Source organism: Anabrus simplex, chromosome 10 (genome assembly GCF_040414725.1).
Source record: "Anabrus simplex isolate iqAnaSimp1 chromosome 10, ASM4041472v1, whole genome shotgun sequence".
NCBI classification, from domain to species: domain Eukaryota; kingdom Metazoa; phylum Arthropoda; class Insecta; order Orthoptera; family Tettigoniidae; genus Anabrus; species Anabrus simplex.
Genome location: NC_090274.1, coordinates 11,789,596 through 11,810,508, shown reverse-complemented (window position 1 = coordinate 11,810,508; position 20,913 = coordinate 11,789,596). Strand labels below are relative to the sequence as shown.

The 20,913-nt window shown below is 38.1% G+C and overlaps 1 protein-coding gene across 2 annotated transcripts in view; it reads right to left on the bottom strand.

Annotated features, from left to right (window-relative positions):
* The window catches only part of LOC136882117 (U2 snRNP-associated SURP motif-containing protein), a 238,506-nt gene that overhangs the window by 6,563 nt on the left and 211,030 nt on the right, over positions 1-20,913 (bottom strand). For both annotated transcript variants that reach the window (XM_067154643.2, XM_067154642.2), the window contains 4 exons: positions 18,385-18,694; positions 15,052-15,205; positions 14,308-14,504; positions 8,620-8,694 (listed from right to left, as the gene is read on the bottom strand). In XM_067154643.2, the coding sequence (XP_067010744.2) occupies positions 8,620-8,694; positions 14,308-14,504; positions 15,052-15,205; positions 18,385-18,694 (736 nt within the window). The remainder of the gene's footprint in view (positions 1-8,619; positions 8,695-14,307; positions 14,505-15,051; positions 15,206-18,384; positions 18,695-20,913) is intronic.

Sequence of the window (20,913 nt, the reverse complement as noted above, 5' to 3'; positions counted from 1 at the left end):
GCCTGGTGTGAAAATTGGAAACCACAAAAAAAAAAACCATCTTCAGGGCTGCTGTCAGTGGGATTCGAACCCACACAAACTCACAACTGTGCCACCCTAACTGCACGGGCCAACTCACTCTATTTGAGCTAGTTTCTGTTCCCAGGTTCATGAGGAGGGCAGCCATCAACAATCATCGAAAGGACATCTTGACAGATTTTGATGTGGGATGTGCAAGAGAAGAAAGCTGGATAGAGACAGGATAAGCAAAGAGAATACACGGGGTCAAAGACTAGGAACAAAGGACAAACATAGCAGGTCAATGTAAGTGATGGAAAACATCAAATAAGTGACAAAGCAAGTTGCATAATGATAGATACAAACAGAAGACCTGTCCTTTTGTGTTTTCATGTTTGTCCGCATCCCCCTTTCCCATACCGATCTGTCATTACACTACGTAACAAAATTTGACAATGTTTTTGTTTATTTTATTTTTTGTGAGTTTCTTGCTTAAATTGGTGATGCTGATTATGAATATATAAGTAGTTTTTCTTAAGTGTCAATATTTTGGATGTGATAATGAATTTTTTGATTCTCTTAAAAGCTACTGATTTTGCATGCTTATTTAATACAACTAGAGTCCTACAGTAGAAATCTAACATATAGTACCTCAAGAATTGGTGGGAATATGTGCAAAAAATTTGAATAACAATGAATCTTCATACAACAATGATGACATTAAAAAATGTACATTATAACGGCTTTTCCCCTTATGTTCTTCTGACCCTTCTGCTCGTACTGTACTCTATACAGGGTCTCCCATCATAGCATGGTCCCAACGTCCCTTGTTACCTTCTTTCCATGCAATGAATGTCCTGGTGAAATCGTTCACCGTGCTCTTCGCTTACAGCTCCTAAATTTTGCCTAAAGAAGTCAATATGAGAAAATAAATAGTGAATTTTCACCAACATTCTACATCCAAGTACATGATAAATCTATACCAAATTTTCTATCAGTTTCATGTAATTTTCACTTCAATTGTTGCCCAGAAACTGTTGCACTACCATTCTAAAAGCACCCCATGCATTTTGTTCATCAAGAGTCATTGCATCTAAAAGTTCTTTTCGTTTTAACATCATACGAATCTGAGGTCTGGTGAAAATCCCACCTTTTATTTTTGCTTCATATAACTTAGGGAACATTCATCTGATGAGGCTCAGAGCCCCACTCTTGCTATCTAAACCTTCAATAAATTGTTTAGCAAGTCCAAGTCTGATATGGAGTGTTGGTAAGAGAATCTTCTCCCTGGTCACGAGGGGCTCATTACTTACGTTGTGCGCACCTGGAATGAGTTCTTTTCTTTCTGGCCATTCTTTCCCAGTGTAACGGTGATTATCTGCTCTGCTATACCATAGGCAGAGGGGGCAAAAATATTTAGGAATGCTCAGAGAGAAAGGGCTCAATTAGTGAATTTGTTAAAGACTGATAGTGATAGCCATCTCCGCTTGAACTAAGCAGGTGCGGATGTATATATGTCACTGTATTCTTGTTTTATGGCCAGTGGCTGCATTAAAACATTATTATTATTAATCTTAAAAACCCCAGAAGAAATCCCAAAATCTTAAAATCACCATAAACATCCCATTTGTAACATCCGTATTTGATTTTCCAAGAGCAGCTTCATATTTTCATAAGTCTCCTTAAGTTGTACAGAACAAGCTTCTTGTATGGAAGGAAACATGTTTCCATTGCGTAGGAGGACAGCTTTGAGACTTTTACTTGAACTAAAACATATATAATTAATGTTATTTCAATTAAATCAAATTTTCCTATCCATCAAATTTTAAATTGATACTTTCAAAATAATTCGAATCGCACGAACATCCTCTCAGTGTAAATGAAATGCTTTACTTTAAGCTTTATTTTGCATTCTAGATACACTTTCCAGTACATCTACTATGTTACGACTTATCTCACCTTATAATGAGAGCGACGGGCGATGTGTACATGTTTTAGAGCTAAAATCATATTATCATAATATAACAATATTACTTTCAAATCCACCTTCAAACGCACTACTTTTCAATGCAAGATCCATTTAAATTCTTTTATTGTAATCCATCTCTTACTTGATCATAAAATAGATGACATTGATATCTGGTTCATGAAGAATCTTAATGTGTTCAGAGACCATTAACATCACAACAAAAATGAAGATTTTCAAACATTTGGTAGAACTATAATCTATCAGCTATCTATGAGCAAAGGACCTAAACAGAATTGGGAGAACACATCAACCTTTCATAACCTCATAACCATCATTGCTGAAACCGAAAAATGCTCTAATTAAAGTTCCTCATGATTTACGTGATGAGATCAGAATTAAGGTTAAGAAGAAATTATCGCAATACATTAACAAGATTAACAACAACTATAGAAGCAAAACTGATAATATCCAACTCAGGAAACTCAAAGACAAAATCAAGCATAAATATTTATTTATAACAAAGGCAGACAAAGGTAATACCACAGTCATCATAGACAGAAACGAATACATCAATAAAACTAAATAGTGTTTCTCGGGCAACACCTTTCCAATTAAACGAAAAGATCCACCAACTGCCTGATTCCAAAGAAAATCTCAAAACATTACTGAAAAACACCCATTTTCTCCTTAACGAACAAGAAACCATGAAGCTGACTATAATGAATCCCAAACTGCCGTCTGTGAAAGCCTACCCTAGAATCCACAAAGATGAATTACCCAGGAGACCGGTCATAAATTATTGATCAAGCCCGACGTACAAATTATCATGCTTCATACAAACATTTCTCAAAAACACTACAAATTCTTAGCCAAGAAATCAGTACGAAACTCAATAGAATTCTACAACATCATGAAAGAGCTGAAAATCGAACAACACCACGCTCTAGCATCATATGATATCATAGACATGTACCCTACCATACCCACACAGAAAACAATAAGACTAATAGAATCAAATTTAAGAAATCACAGTAATCTAAGTGTCCTTGAAATAGATGAATTCATTAATTTACTTGAATTCGCCCTCAACAATAATTACTTTAGATTCCACGACACTATCTACAAACAACAAGGCCTTCCCATGGGTTCACCAGCTTCAGGAATACTAGCAGAGATCTACATAGATCACTTAGAACACTCAGAAATGAGCAAAATTAACAATACATCATTCTGGTGCAGATTTGTAGATTATATTTACGTTGTTATAGACTGCAGGTTTACAAACGAAAACAACATACATGAACAGCTAAATAAAATAGATCCACATAAAAAATTTACGACGGAAACTGAGAAAAATCACACTCTGAATTATCTTGATTTATCCGTCACCAAAACTGAAGACCACTTGACATACAAAATCTATAGAACACCTACACAAACCTCCAATACTATAAAAGTAGATTCCACTCACCCTAATGCACTCAAAAAGGCGGCATACTACAGTATGACATACAGAGCTTTCAACATACCCCTGTCCCCGGAAGAATTAAATAATGAACTAAACCTAATTCACAAAATAGCGGAGCATAACGGATACAATAGAAACACGATAAACAATACCATTCACAAAATAAAATATCAACCGAAATCCAAATTAAGTAGAAACAACAAACCTAAGAAATACTATGCACTTTTACCTTTAACAACACCCACATCCACTCCATAACTAATATTTTCAAAAGACACAATCTAAGAATAGCTTACAGAACCACATGTAATAAGGCTTCCATTTTACATAACACTAAATCTGTCAACGTAAACAACAAATACTGCCACTCAGGAGTGTACCGCATAAAATGCAACGATTGTGAAGCATCGGATGCACTGGCAGATGTTTTTCTATTCGCTACAGCGAACACGTCAATGCCACTAAATATAATCGCTTTTCATCCATAGGGCAACATGTCGAAGAGCACAAGCATAAGTTCACTAATATCGAGAATGATATGGAAATTTTAAATACGAACCCCACAGGCCCATTGCTCAATATAATGGAAGATTTTTATATCAATATGGACCAATACGCTAATCCCAACTTCAACTTAAATGAAAATTTACCTGAGCATAAATGTATGAAGAGGGGAGCTCTATCAACCTACTTTCTTTGCTTTCAAAATTTCATCTATAACATGATATGCCTCAACAAGGATCCTGAAAGCTAGCATGTATCAGCAACAACATACACTAAGAATGAACATAGTACCTGTCAAACAAGCTACAGAACCTCCGTCTACTACGTTCTCCGAAAAATTGAGGCCCAACAATGCACCTTGATTGTATCTATACAACAGATGGACATAATGCTGGCATACTGCATAGATATTTGAACTTGACACCAAAACCTCAGTGATCCTTTATTCTGTAAGAACTATATTTTCAACCTCAGCTATACAATTTTTGGAATATGTGGCATTCTAGGGACTCCAGCATGCCAAAGCCCTTCATTGTACCATTGTTTGATGTAATGTTGGCAACAGTATAGATTTTTGAATGGAACTCCAACAAGTCAAAGCCTTATAATTGTACCATATGTATATATCTTAACGGTAGTATTATATTAGAATAAGGCATTGCTTAAGAAAGACAAATGTACCCAAAGGGCTTATCCAGAAAGTTAAAATGTTTTACAAAGACTGCTGCAGTTGCGTACAGATAGGAAACGGTAATTCTGATTGGTTCCAAACCACTAAAGGAGTGCAACAAGGCAGTACCCTTTCACCTTTACTTTTTATCACTGTCATGGATGAAGTCATGAAAGAAATTAAGCAGAAGAACAATATGGACATCAATGCATTTGCATATGATATAGTAATTTGGGGAAATACAGAGAAGGAAGGAAGTCCAAGAGAGGCTGAACACCTGGAATGAACATTTGAAAGCACACGGATTAACAATAAATAAATCGAAAACTGTGACTATGTCTGTCAACAGGCAGAAGAAGAAAGGAAAAATAATGCTGGAAGGTACACAGCTGGAAACAGTAGACCAATATAAATATTTTGGGTGCATCATTTCAAGTGATAACAGAATACAGCATGAGATTAACAACCGCATTCAAAAATTAGCTCAGTTTTACCATCAAGTTCGGAACCTCCTCTGGAACGAACAAGTTCCCTTAAGATCAAAGCAGATTCTATTCCAATCATACTTCACCCCCATAATAACATATGGCCTAGAAACCTGCACAACCACCCAACAAATGGATAGCAAACTACAAGCCGCAGAAATGAAGTTCCTATGAACTATGATGTTTTGCTTCCCCCTCCCTTCCCCTCCAACGCAGGTGCATTGGTCACGGTGTCTTGCGGCTCTCAGTGTCTTCCCTAACGTTTAATAACACATAATATATACGCTCCCAGAGGCGAGTCTCTTATTCACGTAAATTTTTACGACAAGATTTTTAAAAAAAGCCTTTCTTGATATTCTTTTCTTTTTTGTTTGCTTCAGGTCCTAGTTTGAACCGAGAACAGTACCCTGGAAACACGGCGTCCGCCAACATTTTTACTTAAAAAGATCTTGTTATCTAATACTGAAAGAAAGCGGCTAAGTTAGAGAAGACATATGTTTTATCACGCAAAATCGGAAGTTATGTCTTTTGACTGGCTGTGTTGTTTTAATGAGAGCCATTTTTAACTAACAGAAAAATGGTTTCTTAATTCTTGCACCTTTTACACATATGTTCTTACAAAATTAAAATTATACTCTTGGACTTTTATGATAGTGAAACATTGGTTTTTGTCCGCACATAGTTTAATGTTTTTAGATTCAGAGGACGTATATTCATAGTTTTAAGACAGTTGGTGCTATTTTTAAGTTTAGGTCATAGGTTAATGTTTATGGATCCCGTTTTTAATTAGGTCTTGCCAGTTTTGTAAAATTTGTATGTACTTTATGCATTGTTTATTGTAACCTTGTCTATGTATATTTTTCTTATTTTTGGCTGATGATGATTCACACCAGCATCGAAACCGGTACCGAGTATAATAAAATGTTATAATTTTTCTTATAACATTATATGGTATTGAATAGGTGGACCTCTCTTGTTTTCATTAGGGTAAGGAATGAAAGAATAAGGGAGGAAGCTGGTGTGTACCCATCCCTGAATGAAAAAGTGACAAGGGCCCATTCAAAATGGTTTGGCCATGTCAAACGAATGGACGATAGAAGGACAGCAAAACAATGGCTACACACAGCTGTGGCCGGAAAACGACCGGTAGGAAGACCTAGGAAGAGAGATGGCTGGACCAAGTGAAAGAGGACTTATGAACAAGAGGAGTCAGCTGGGATGTCGTCTTGAGTGAAGAGTGGTACATGGACAGACAGAAGTGGAGAGTGCTCGTAAACCACACCCGGGCAACTGGAGTGGAAAGCTGATGATGATGATGATGATGATGATGAAGGCATTCTTGTTAAATTAGTTTTTAGTAATGTTTTATGTACAATCGCTATTAAGCAGGTTCACCAACAGCTGATGATGACCTATCTACGAGTCGAAACCAGTACTGTTTTAATGTAGATATTTTAAACATTTTGTAAATAAAGTATTGATTAGGTGGAAAACACATCCTTCATACTTGTGCATTTGGTAGAAGCATGCAAAATCCTCATACTTTACCCTATATTTTGTTATTTTAGAGGATTTATCAAGCAAGTTATCTTGCTTTAGATGGGATACAAGAAGTGCAGCCTTTGGTTTGGTTAGTTGCAACTCCGTAACAAGGTCATCCAATTTCGGCTGAGTAAAGAGCTGTGGTTCCATATTGCTATCATCACTAAAACTGAAATCGCTGTTATCACTTGAATTGGTCCCTATGACCTTTTCACTAGTATTTTGTTTTGTCGGTGATGGAACTGGCAGCTCTTCACTATGTGGTTATGGGGCAACAGATGGCGGTATGTTAGGATATGGAATATCTTTTCTCCTCTTGGTACTTTTGTAACGTGTAAAGTCCACCATACAAAAATAACAGTTGTCGTGATTATTTGTAGGCTCTCCCCATTTTCGGGGAATTGCAAACGATATACATTTTCTTGTTCCACGTAGCCACCCCTCTAAAGCAGACCGGCAGCTGCCACAAGTCACATAGGGAGCCCATGTAACATGTTGGTCTAGAACATGCACACCAAAATAAGCGCAGTACGCCTCACAGAACTTTGTACCGAGCACAATTTTATGTTTAACTTGTTTAGAGCAAATGTATTCTACACAAACATAACAAAACGTGTCTGCTGGCAATTTACAACTTCTGGATGTTGAATATTACACTAAGGGACAACAATCAACATTACTTATAATCACAGAACTGCATCTACATTCACAAACGACAGGATTTTTTTGTGTGAAAAATACAGATACATGTTGATATACAATTAGAAATAGGAAAGGATTTCCACCTATCAATACTTGTTTATTGCACTTATTATGCTACAGGACCAGTTTCGACCCCTTACGTAAGGTCATCTTCAGCTGAACCATACATTCATATCTATGTTATAAAGCTATGATTAAGATTGTGTTGTCTAAGGAATGCCACATGAAATAAACATTTGGTCACATCCAAATGGGGCATGTCGTAACGGGAACTGGCGTATATGTCACTATGTGCAACAATGCAACTGTATGTCTAAAATATTACGATTACGACATGTCGATATATACAGTTGGATTTTGAAATAAGTCTATATATTGAATCATTCCAGATGTATACCAATAAAGTTGGAACATCACATTAGAGTGATCTAGTGGTGATAATCTCGAACATCTACGATTGCCGGAAAAAGTGCTAAATTCACATTTTTTTCAAAAACTGTTAAAGTAGCAAAAAGTATCAACAAATGGAAACAACTAACAGCATATTCACGTTCAGCACGTTGGTTTTATACAATAAATACAGAGAAAAATTCATAAACAATTTTTTGTTTCGTAGTTTTATGTTTACACTATTTTACTGCAAATTACTTGATTTGTTATTTGCTTCCTTTCCATTACTCATGAAAATGAAAACCTACAACCTGTTGTTGACCGGGTCATATTACTCATATTACTTCCTAATTTGTTAGTTTCAACACTTTTCAGCTCTGATCTATTTTGGTAATTTTTTAATTTATTATTTATTTTACAATTGGTTTTACGTCGCACTGACACAGATAGGTCTTATGGCGATGATGGTATAGGAAAGAGCTAGGAGTAGGAAGGAGGCGGCCTTAATTAAGGTGCAGTCCCAGCATTTTCCTGGTGTGAAAATGGGAAACCATGGCAAACCATCTTTAGGTTTGCCAATAGTGAAGTTCATACCCACTCTCTCGAATGCACGTTCACAGCTGCGCGCCCCTACCCGCATGGCCAACTAATTCTGTTGGTGCAGTTTTTCCTGAAGCTTGAAATAACACAACTGCCTACAGAAGAGCTTGAGATAGAACACACTGCCTCGGGCTCTGACATTATTATGCCAGTGCCGCTTGGAGTGCTGAATGTTTTATGCTGAAGTAGTATGCACGAGGTGTACAGCTAGCTGCCGGCATCTGCACATGCTGAACCACTCTGGCATGTGCGTGTCAATTTCTCAGCATAATAAGATGGATTGGTTACTGACCTGTACGAACGTTTGCTGGGCACTGGGCTGCCAGACGAGCTGCGAGAACGCTTGGACTTCGATCTTGAGCTGGATCTACAAAAAGAAAGACAAATGTGCACCAGAACCATCTTCACAGCAAGTAACAGAGAAACCTACAATAGGAACTACACGGAGAAACTGCCTGACGCTGAGATTTATACTATTTTCATCATGTAATTATTCCCATGCTTCGGTGATCGATATAGCAGGTTTCCCAGCATTTGGATGCCATCAAAGGGAATTAAAAGCAACTATTTTTAACCAGTGTTTTAGAACTTCTATATATGTGCTTGTCTGCACATTCCCAAGTTACATTGAAGCTGATCAATGAAAGCAGACATGACTAATCATTACCATATACAATATAACCCAGATTTTGCGTGACCTCGATTTAACGCAAACCCGCATTTAACGGAAGAAATTTTCCATTTCTGAAAATTATTCCATAAGAGCAATGTAATTTTATATTCAACTGAATGTAATTCACAATAGAGCAAAACCTGTATTTAGCATTAAAGAAATGTTAAAATTCTCAAATATTTATTTCTACACGTTTTGGTTATGGGACATTAAGAACCTATGAAAGAGATGTCCTAAGCTTGTTAAGGGCGATTCAAGGTAGAAGAGGAATTTAGAGCATGGGCACTTAGGGCTAAAGTGAGATGTTGGACTCGGATACACATCTGACCGCGGCTGCTGAAGTAGAAGAGAAGCCCTGTTTTAATGACAATGTTATTGTAGCCTTCAAAAATACCTGTATTAAACTGTGCAACATCCTTCGGTTACAATGAGAACCCTTTTACTGATTCATCCGTTATTACAGACAAATTTGGGCATGAGAGTTTTTATCCATTACCAGTATTCATACACTCTACTTACTGACTTACTTACTGGTCGGCGCTACAGTCCTTGTAGGTCCTTGGCCTCCTTTATCACCTGCCTCCATTCATCTCGGTCCTCAGCTTTTCTTCTCCAAAGTTTAACTCCTAACTTTCTAAGGTCATCCTCAACATCATCAATCCATCTTTTCCTGGGTCTTCCTCTCCTCCTCCTTCCATCAAGTTTCCCTATAAACACCTTTTTTACGGTGCAGGTTTCTGCCATTCTCTGAACATGACCGGCCCACCTAATTCTTCCCTGCTTAATTTTAGCAACAATATCTGGCTGGCCAAACAGTCCTTGCAGCTCTACATTTGTCCTCATTCTCCACCCATCCTGCTCTCTTACTGCATCGAATATCTTTCTCAATATCTTCCTTTCCCACCGTAACAGCCACTGTTCTTCTCTGGCGGTCATCACCCAGCATTCTGAGCCATACATAACTATTGGTCTTAGTACTGTTGTGTATATTTTAATTTTTGTATTCCTGCTGACATTCCTGGATTTAAACATATTTTGCAAGGCGTAAAAGCATCGGTTTCCACTTGTTATCCTCTCCTGTATTTCCACGGAGGTTTTATTGTCCTCTGTTATTATAGAGCCTAGATATTTGAAAGATGTGACTCTTTGATATTCCTTCCCATTTAATCTTACTGGGGTCCTTCCTCTTACTCCCTCTGTATCTCCCATCTTCATATATTTTGTTTTGTTTATATTCACTTCTAGTCCTAGGTCCCGTGCTTTCCCTTCTAATACTGAGTAGCTCTCTTCAAGAGCTCTTTCATTTCTTGCAATTATTGCTACATCATCAGCATATGCTATCACTTGTACTAATCTGTTCAAAATGGTTCCCCCTGGGTTGATGGGCAATTCACGGATTACTTTTTCCAATGCTAGGTTAAAAAGCAGTGTGGAAAGTACATCTCCCTGTCTTAGTCCTCTCTCCACTAAAAACTCCTCTGACAGATCTTGCTCCACTCTCACCTTGCATACCGTTGTTTTCAAAGTCATTTCTGTTAATCTAATCAATTTCCTTGGGATTCCAAATTCTTTCATAATCTTGTAAATTTTACCCCTATCTAGACTGTCATATGCCTGTTTAAAATCAACATACAGCTGATGTAGCTGTTTGTCATATTCATAAAATTTCTCTAGCACTTGTCGTAATATAAATATCTGATCCAGAGTAGAGCGATGTTTTCTAAAACCTGCTTGGTAATCCCCTAATATTCTTTCCATCCATAATTCCAATCTTAAGGCTAGTACCTTACCAAAAACCTTGTACGTTCCATCCAGCAAGGTGATCCCTCGATAATTTCCACATACTGCCTTATCTCCCTTTTTATGTAATGGGTAAATTATACCCAATGTCCAATCCTTGGGTATTTCCTCCTTTGTCCAAACCTCCTTAATCAATTCATAAACAGCCATTTCTATTCCCTCTCCCCCATATCTCAACAGCTCTGACTCCATTCCATCTTCACCTGGGGCTCTATTATTCTTTAATGCATTAATTGCAGCTTTGACCTCTTCTAAGTCTGGCTCTTTTACTGATTCCTCTTCCAATTCTCTTTCTTCCCGATCAACATTTATATTTTCCTCCTCTCTATCATCTTCATTATTTCCATTGAGTAACTCGTAAAAATACTCCTGCCATCTTCCAAGCACTTTGCTTTTATCACCCAGAAGGTTTCCATCTTTATCCTTGAAGAAAACAGCTCTTGGTTGAAACCCTCTCTTAATGTCTTTTGTTCTTTCATAGAACTTTCGTACCTCGTTTCTATCCTTCATTTCATCCAGTTCTTCGATTCTCTTTCTTTCAAAAGCTCTTTTCTTATATCTACATATCTTATCTGCTCTTCTTCGTTTCTCTCTATACTCTTCTACTGTTTGTCTTGTTCTCCTTTGAAGCATTCTGTTCCTAGCATCATTCCTCTCTTGGATTAATGTTGAACATTCCTCATCAAACCATTCTGCTCTCTTTACCAATTTCTTCTTTCCCAGGGTACTATCTGCAACTTCACTGATAGTTGTTTTCAGTATCTCCCATTTATCTTCCACTTCTCCTTTCTCCCATAATTCCCTTTTTATTGCCAAAGATTCAGCTATTTCCTTTTTGTATTTCTCTTGCAATTCCTCATTTTTTAGTCCTTCAATATTGTGCTTTGCCTTTCTTGTTACTTTTTCCGTTCTTGCCAAATCTATTTTTTGTCTGTACTTGACTCTAACAAGATAGTGGTCTGTATCAGCACCTCTGCAGCTTCTAACATCCATAATATCTGAAGCATGTCGCCTGTCTATGATAACATGGTCTATTTGATTTCTTGTCACACCATCTGGTGAAATCCAGGTCTCCTTGTGAATGTTTTTCCTAGGATGCCAAGTACTTTTAATTATCATCTGCTTTCCACTCACAAAATCAATCAATCTCAATCCGTTATCATTACTTACTTCATGCAGGCTTTCTTTCCCTACTAAGTGTTTGTACACTTCTCTTCCAATTTTTGCATTTAAATCTCCAAGGATAATTTTCACATCATGCCTTTGAACTTTATTAATTTCTTCCTCCAATTTGGTATAAAATGCATCTTTCTTCTCATCTTCTGCCTCCTCAGTAGGGGCGTACACACAAAACACAGTTACGTTGAAGAATTTTGCCCTAATTCTCACAGAGCACATCCTATCATTGATTGGAGTAAAGTTGATCACGCTTTGCTTTACTGACTTATGTATGAGGAATCCTGTGCCATTACTGCCTGCTTTTTCTCCACTGTACATCAAAATATGTTGTCCAGACATCATCATCCCTTGCCCTTTCCATCTTAGTTCCTGTAGAGCTGCTATTTTCACTCCATACTTATCCATTTCATTCCTTAATTCTTTCAACTTGCCAGGTCTCTTCAATGTCTTAACATTCCACGTTGCTAATATAATATTCTTTTTCCTTCTCTTTAGCCGTTTTTCTCGCCGGTTCGTCACCAAGTTTTCCAGTCCTGCATTATTCATTCTTAAGGTATCCGTAACAGTTGGTTTTTTACGAGGTAGGGGAGTTAACCCTACGCTCAACCCCCAACCTGGAGGACCAGGGTATCACTCTTAGTCTGGATCATCATCTTAGACCTGTCCGGCTTGGGTGGCCCTACCAGGAGCAGATGCTCCTGCCGGCATAGCTCTAAGGATCATTTGACCACGCAAGCCTCCAATAAACACCCGGCAAAATATATTTTGCCTTCGTCAAGGTGGTGATACCTTCGGGAGGATTCATACACTCTACTCCAGCATTTATACGGAATGCGATCGATTAACTTCCGTATCGATTCCTCGCTACGCGCGAGCGAGTCAAACTTGAGTTTGCCTGAGGGCTCCTCACAACTCCAACTGATGTAAACAAACATCGGGATAATATGTTTTCCAATAAGTGCAATGACACCAGTTGTTAACTCCTTAGAAATAAAGGCTGAGGTAAACGCCTGTTTAATTTTAATACTATGTACTAAAATAAAATAAGAATGGGATACTTCTTCTCGAAATACAGAGGTGTGCATAACTAATTTCAGAGGTTAGGTTATGTACTTTTGCGTCTTGTTAAATTTCAGAAAGGCAGTTCCTATGTAAATTTATAGTGAAAATGTTATTATAATTATTTCACAGGGAGCTTGAAATATAGACACATATATAATACCGTATTTACGCGAATAATACCCGCATATTTTTAAAAAAAATTGAGGCACGAAATTGGGGTGCAGGTTTTATTTGAGTCAATGTTGGCATTTTTTAAAAACCAGCCTTCCTAAAGCTAGGGTGCGGAAGTTATTCGGTGGCGGATATTATTTGAATAAATACGCCGTATTTCATATTAAAAAAAAAAATTGAGGCACAAAATTGAGATGCGGGTTTTATTTGAGTCAATGTTGGCATTTTTTTCAAAATCAGCCTTCCTAAAGTTAGGGTGCAGGGATTATTCGGTGGCGGGGATTATTTGCGTAAATACGGTATAGGCTTATGCTGCGTCAAGAAAATAAGGTGAAATTCTTTATGTTTCGCAGAGAACTTTGCTCTGAGTCATTAAAAGAAAATCTCGACTATCATAAGCCCAAAAGCCTATTATCATGTCTACAAGTATGAGCCGTGAAAACATCAATGGCAGCTTGAAATATGTTTTCATAATACGTGCGTGGTAAACCTAGGTTACAGCTTATAAATTTCATTCCACAGGGAGCTAGGTTAGGCGACACCGTTTGAATTAAGAAAATGGAAATGTTTGCCACAAGCCTCTGGAGTGATGCTTTAAAAATTTTTAAGAATGAAACTGAATATGTGCGTTCAAACTATTGGAATTAGTAAATATGAGCTAATGAGTAAGCCGCTACATAGAAAACATCCGCGAAAAAGTTTAAACAAACCGATTGCTGTTTCATACCGATTTTAATGTGTTTTTTGTGCGAGTTTGGTATCTTTCCTTGACTTTTATGAAAAATCATGTATAACGTTAAAGAACCACCTCAAACTGAAGCAGTTTTGCATTCATCAACAAAAATCTGTCAAAATGAAGCACAAACCATAACTACAGTACAGCGTGTACGGTAGATATCTGCTTGTTTTATTGCTGTCACTGTGTAAATAATGTATGATGGTAAAATTTATGTTAATACAGACAAAGATCTCTGCAAAAGGTGTGCTTTCTATGGAAACTTTGATTTAGGATAAACCGCCATTTAAGGTTAAAAAAAAAAATCAGGTCCCTGTAAAAACGTTTAATAGGGGTTCAACTGTAATATAAACACTTACGAATCTCTGTGGTAGTAGGTTTCTTCAGGAGATGAACTACGGCCACGATTACTTCTTTCTGATCTTTCTGATCGTCGTCTTCGTTCTGAAGTGGGTCGTTCACGTTCTCTCTCCACAGAGTCCTGGGATTCCTTCTCTATTTCTCGCTCTCTCTCACGCTCCTCTCGTTCTGAACGTTCCTTCTCGCCCTTCTCCGCCTGTGAAGTTCAGGAGAGCATAACAGATAGTGTTAGAGTACAACTATGAAGGAAGGAAGAAAAGAAGAAAGAAAGGAAGGAAATAAGGAGAAAGAACATGTAAAACTGACTTAGCTTTGAATATTAACACACTGGTGATGGACTATGAGAATTATAGTTTTAATGCACTTCGTAGTTCTTTTATATCTATGCCATGTGTTAGCTAGGTTAGCTGGCTGAATTATCTACACTATTACATTATAATGCATATGGAGGGTAATTTTGAGAACCATACAATAGATTTCAATAATTCTTCTGTTAAAGGAAAGCTTATTTCTTCCAGAATATTGTAGGCTAAATATAATTATGTTAGCTTATCAGAGGAGCAGACAGTTCAACATTTAAAAAGAGGTCATTACTGTAATTTAGTAATTATATTTTAAAAAACTTCCCAGAGTTTTAAAAGATTTTCAGAAAGGGTGCTGCCTATACAAATCTGTTACATGCATGAGAAAACATAAAAGATCATAATAAAAATGTGTAGCATTTAACATGAGGAAAAGATCACCTTGCGCAGCAGCTTACGACGGTAGTGTTCAACCTGCTGCTGCACGGTCCACCCACTCTTAAGAGAACGCTGTCCACTCTCCAGCTCATCCTGGTACTGAACAGCCTTCAGCTCAATTTCTCTCAGGCGTTGACGACGCTCCTCGTTCTGGTCCCTGAATAACACACATTAACTTATTTAGCATATGGCTATACACACATTTAAAACAAATACTAAACAATATTTACAAGTTTAGACTGACCAGCCACTTTACGGCAAATGTTGAGACAATGACTGACTAAATCATAAGTAAAACTAGGAAACACCATCTTTGAGCAGTCGTGGGCAAAGTGTTGGATGGATCGGTTAAGTTCTCTACAGTCTGAGGAGGAGGAAGATTGTACACCCCACTTATAAACGAATGAATCACACTGGCCATGGCTGGTTCGAACCCTATTGAGAGTGATCCAGGTTTCCCAAAGCAAATCAGAACCAGATGGAGCCATGGAGCCCTAGTGGTCCATTCCTCTTTCCACTCTGGCCTTGCACTATAGTTCTTGGCTGTAAGCTGAGGTGCTGTAGGTAGTGATAGTTATCTAAATCTGAGATGATGGAATCCAACAGGTATGTCATGACTGTACAGCAAAGTCTTGACATATTTTAAGGCCCGGTTTCTTCTAGTCTGTTGCATTTTACTCAACAAATGTTAAATAACAATTGTTATTATTTTAACACTTTGGTTAAAAGTACCCTGTTTCATGAACATATTTCCAACATTTGTTAAAGACAAATTAACGTGTTTCAGTGGGATTTTTGAACGCGCCTGGCAGTGAGCGGTTTTTTTTTTGTTTCTTTACATAAAGCACTCCTAGCGGTGTGTCGAAAGAGTATTTTATCACATATGGTTGACATGATTATAGGTTATGGTTAGTGGAGATCGCTAAGACGTAACCATGTCAAGTAAAAAACAAAAGCGTTATTATGATGAATAAAAGACAAATGGTGTTATAGATTTAATTTGAAGTATGAGAGTGTGCTTGAAAAATGAAAGAACAGACTGCTACAGTATATCACAACATTCAATGAAATGAAATGGCGTATGGTTTTTAGTGCCGAGAGTGTACGAGGACAATTTCGGTTCGCCAGACGCAGGTCTTTTTATATGACGCCCACAGGCGACCTGTGCGTCATGATGATGAAATGACGATGAAGACGACACATACACCCAGCCCTTGTGCCAGTGAAATTAACCAATTATGGTTAAAATTCACGAACCTACCGGGAATCGAACCCGGGATCCTTGTGACCAGCCATGGAGCCGGACACAACATTGAATATAATTATTTTGATGAGTGCAATATAAGGCCCCTAAATCACCGGGAAAATGTGATAACTGATATGTCTCGAATGGTTTTTGGGCATTCTTTTACTGCGGGGAAAACTGTAATGCCCTGTTAATGCTGCAGTGGCAGCAGGATTTCTTTGCAGAAATCTACACATTCTTGTCTTGCACTCAAGAACAAAGTCGCCTACAATTACAAGAAAAGAGTCTGAAGCATATAATATCTAAGAACAATAAGCGATTGCTGCACTGGAGACACTGGTAAGTTTCCATCTGTGGGAAACTCTAATCTATTTTCAATTTCTTCTAGTACCTTGTTCCTTACAGCTTTGGTTATTAGATAGCTTTGTAGGAAACTTTCTTTAGACAACTCTAGAAAGGTTGTTTTTTCTTAGTATGAGTCGTACTTTGCCTTCTTCAGCTGTTAAAATAGGTTTAACACAGGGCTGGTGCCATGTTCATTTACCACAAGTATTAACAATTTGTTAGAGTTAACTATTCTTGAACAGGGCGAGTTGGCCGTGCGGTTAGGGGTGCACAGCCGTGAGCTTGCATCCGGGAGATAGTGGGTTCGAACCCCACTGTCGGCAGCCCTGAAGATGGTTTTTCCATGGTTTCCCATTTTCACACCAGGCAAATGTTGAGGCTGTACCTTAATTAAGCCCACGGCTGCTTCCAACCCACTATCTCCTGGATGCAAGCTGACGTGCTGTGCTGTGCTGTGCTGTGCTGTGTACAGCCAATTTCTAGTTACTTTTTCCTTATGAGTGTGATATGAAGTGTTTTAAGTATGGTTGTGTTGTGTTGACTGTAGCTTCGGATCTGCATCGTGTGGGATTTTAGTTCAAAGGATGTATGTTTCCATCCTTGCATAATGATAATGTTTGTGTTGATAGCAACCATGGCATACCCAGAAAATAATTTTGGGATAATTTTGGGAGGGGGGAGATGGGAGTAGACTGCCTTATGTAGTAACTCGCACCAGGATTTCCCATAGAGTGGGGGGGAGGAGAGAGAGTGGATGACAAATCAGACAGTTTGAGAGGGAGGGGGCAATTATTCAGTTGATGACGAGAATTGTGATTCAGATGCACCTTAAAAGTACATCTAGGAACGCTCCACACATTTGTACATCTCACTTGAACAAGAATAATTTCTTTCAGAGTATGTTAGATAAATCTAAAATGGTAGTGATGGAGTGATAAAAATATACGCAAGTGATCGTGGGTTAAATAGTGTTGACTAGAGAAGAAAAAGAAGAGAAAGGTAATGTGAAAACTGAGGAACAAGACCTTCAAGTACTTGGGAAGTGACACTGCTGAAGGACTGGACATGGAGATCAGTGAAAGGATGCAACCCTTTATCAGAAGAAGGAACTGTTAAAAGGTGATGTGTATTGACATATGCAGCGGAGACCAGGACACTGATGAAAAGATGGGTGAGTAAAATCCAGGCCAGTAAGAATCATAACGAAGACAAGAAAGGACACAGTAAGAAATGAGGATATCAGGAAGGAAATTGGAGCAGAAAAGCTTTCAAACAGAATGGAGAAAAATAAACTGAGATGCTTTGAGCATGTAAAAGAGGAACAGAGAAGGATACTGAAGTGGAGGAAGGTTAAGATTGAAGGAAGAAGAGAAACAAACAGACCCAGACTCAATTAAGAACCTGGACTGGAACAAAGCAATGGAAGTGTCATTAACATCCCATCCCAACTGGCGCTGAAAAAGGGAAAATGATGACGATAGTTTTATAACAAGTGACAATTCTTGTAAGATCTGCATATCTCTTAATATGTATTTTTTATTTTTCAAAATCTTCCTCCACTTGGAGGCTACCTAAGACAAAGAATATACATACAATTTCATTAAAAAAACACCCCACCAATACAAGTGATGTCTGAGTATCAAAAGAGAGCCCCTGAGCACTTTCAGCCCCTAGTCAATGAACTACAGGAATGGAACAAAAGAGCAAGTGATGAGCTTTTCAATTTAGTGTATTCGTATACAGACCTAGCTTCATATGCCTGGTAGTCTCCATCTTGCGAGTCATCACCAGCAACACTGTCGCCCTGCTCGTCCATGTCACTGTTGCCAGCAGGCTCCTCTGTCTGCTCGAGCAGATCCCACTTGCTTGTCGTCATGGCCTGAGCCTCCACCTGTTCTGGGTCTACGGTCTCCCAGCGTGAGGGCACAAACCCGGCTGGCATTGCGGCTTTCGGCGTCGACTGAGACGACTGTGCAGCCAGGGCTGCCATTCCTCCGCTGTCAAACTCGCTCAGAAGTTCTTCATCCAGTGGCTGCCCATCAATGTCATCATCCACTGTAACAAGTTATTTGAAGTAAAATACCTCTACAAATAAAACATGTAGTACATTATGAGAATGATCACTTTGTTTCCCTTAAAATACATATGTATTTACTCGTGTATTAGACCCCACTTTTCCTCCCCACATTTACAGCCAAGAAAAGGAGGAGGAGGGGGGGTCCAATATGCGATAACCTCAAATTTTGTGCAGTGAACAGATGACTTTTAGGCCTTCATATAAAGTAAATATAGCCAGTTTTAGTTAGTTTTATATCACGTCATTCGTTTCATCTCATTAACTCCTCTGATGAGGTTGACGCCCACCCGCGCGCACGCCCGAACAAATTCTCTTCTTCAGCTTGTTGGTAAAATCACATGTTTCAAATATCTTATTTAAAATGAACTATGCGCCAATAGATTGCTGAAAAGATGACAATACAAAAATACAATAATAAAAATTCAAACATGAAAATCTTTCATGTTATGTCCCAATTCTATGAAATAGTCATAGTGTCCACACACCCGCAAGATCTCTGCATCTATTACAAATGAAAAAGTCCATTTTAACCCGACAGGCTTGATCTACAAATACAGATTTACTTTCCGTTAAGATATTGTAATGATAAGCAGATGGTCTCAACACCAAACGGTGGGACTACGAAAGACCATTAACAATTTTTATTATTGTTGTATTGTCATCTCGTCAGCAATCTGTTGGCACACAGTTCATTTTAAATGAGGTCTTTGATACATGCGATTTTACCAACAGGCTGAAGAAGAGAATTTGTTTTCTTGAAACATGTACTCGTGAGTGTATATAAGTAAACGATAGTTAAAATAATAATACATTCTGAAGTGTACTGACAAGGCGGAACCTGGACATAATTAACTATAATATATAGTTTAAACAGTGAGAATCTATTCGCAAATGGTTTCTGGAGATTGTCTCTGTTATTCCCAGTTGGTGTACGTGTAGCAGAAGTCACCCCTTCTTAATAAAGCGGCGCTGTAAAAAGCGTGCCAACCCACCAGCTGATAACTAGCTTATGTTAAGAGTTGTAATTCAGAATGTAATACACAGTGACTGGAAGCATTCTTTGGATAATTGCGGCTATTAAAAGCCAGACCTTTATTTCTAAGTATATTTCATGCTTGTTCTCTACATTCATCACATCAGGATTTACCTAAACAGCTGTAATTGAGATAAGAGAGACCACACTGTTATGCTACTAAGTGTGTCGAAGTTCCACAATGGAAAGAATAAAAATAAATATCAGGAAATCTTGTCACATTTATGGATATCTACAGGTGTGACGGTAATGCGTTTTATTATCATAACATTTAATTTTGCATGTTCGTTGCCTCCATATTTTTTAATTAACGCATAGTATGTTATATTTGGAGTCTCCGAAAATCGTAAAAGTAGTTAGTGGGGATGTAAAATCAATACCATTATTATTATTTAGGTATGTTGGCGAGTTAAACAATCCTTATGATTGGATTGTTTATATCGAGTTTTAAACCTACATCTCTCCAAAGATTACGAAGACTATACTGGCCTGAGTTACGAGATATTAAATGATCCCCCAATGGAGGGGAGCTGCATGTACCATTTTTACCACATATCAACTTTCCCACCATTCTTAAATCTCTGGCAATACGGTACCGGGAATTGAACTCAGGCCTCCTAGACTGGCAGCTAACTGTGCTAACCATTACGCTGACGGATATTCTTAACTACAAAAAACAGATGCATGCTTTAATTGCGTAGGTCAGGCACAAAACTATTCACCTAACTGTACGACGACATCAGAGCTGCAGTAGGCCTACGCTACGGAGGCGACATTTCTTGACTAAGAAACACAGATGTACCGCATAACTCTGACGTGTTTCATTGCGCGGGTCGTACAGACAAAAGATTCACAAACTTTTGTGATGTCATCGGAGCTGCAGCAAGGCTTGTACCCGCTTTGAAGCGGAATCGCCGTTCTTCTCTGACTAATTACATTGGGGAGGGTCTTGTATGCAAGATTTTTTTTTCATTTTCTTTGTCCCAAAAGGCCGGGGGGTGGGTTCTAATACGCAGGGGGTCTAATACACGAGTAAATACGGTATAAAAAGTAAAACTTCATTAAGACATTTCTGCAGGGGAAAAAGAAAGAGAATGTGTTAAGCGAGGAAACGTACTATTGAATGCACGAATAAAAGCTACCTAATAAATATGTAAGCACTTG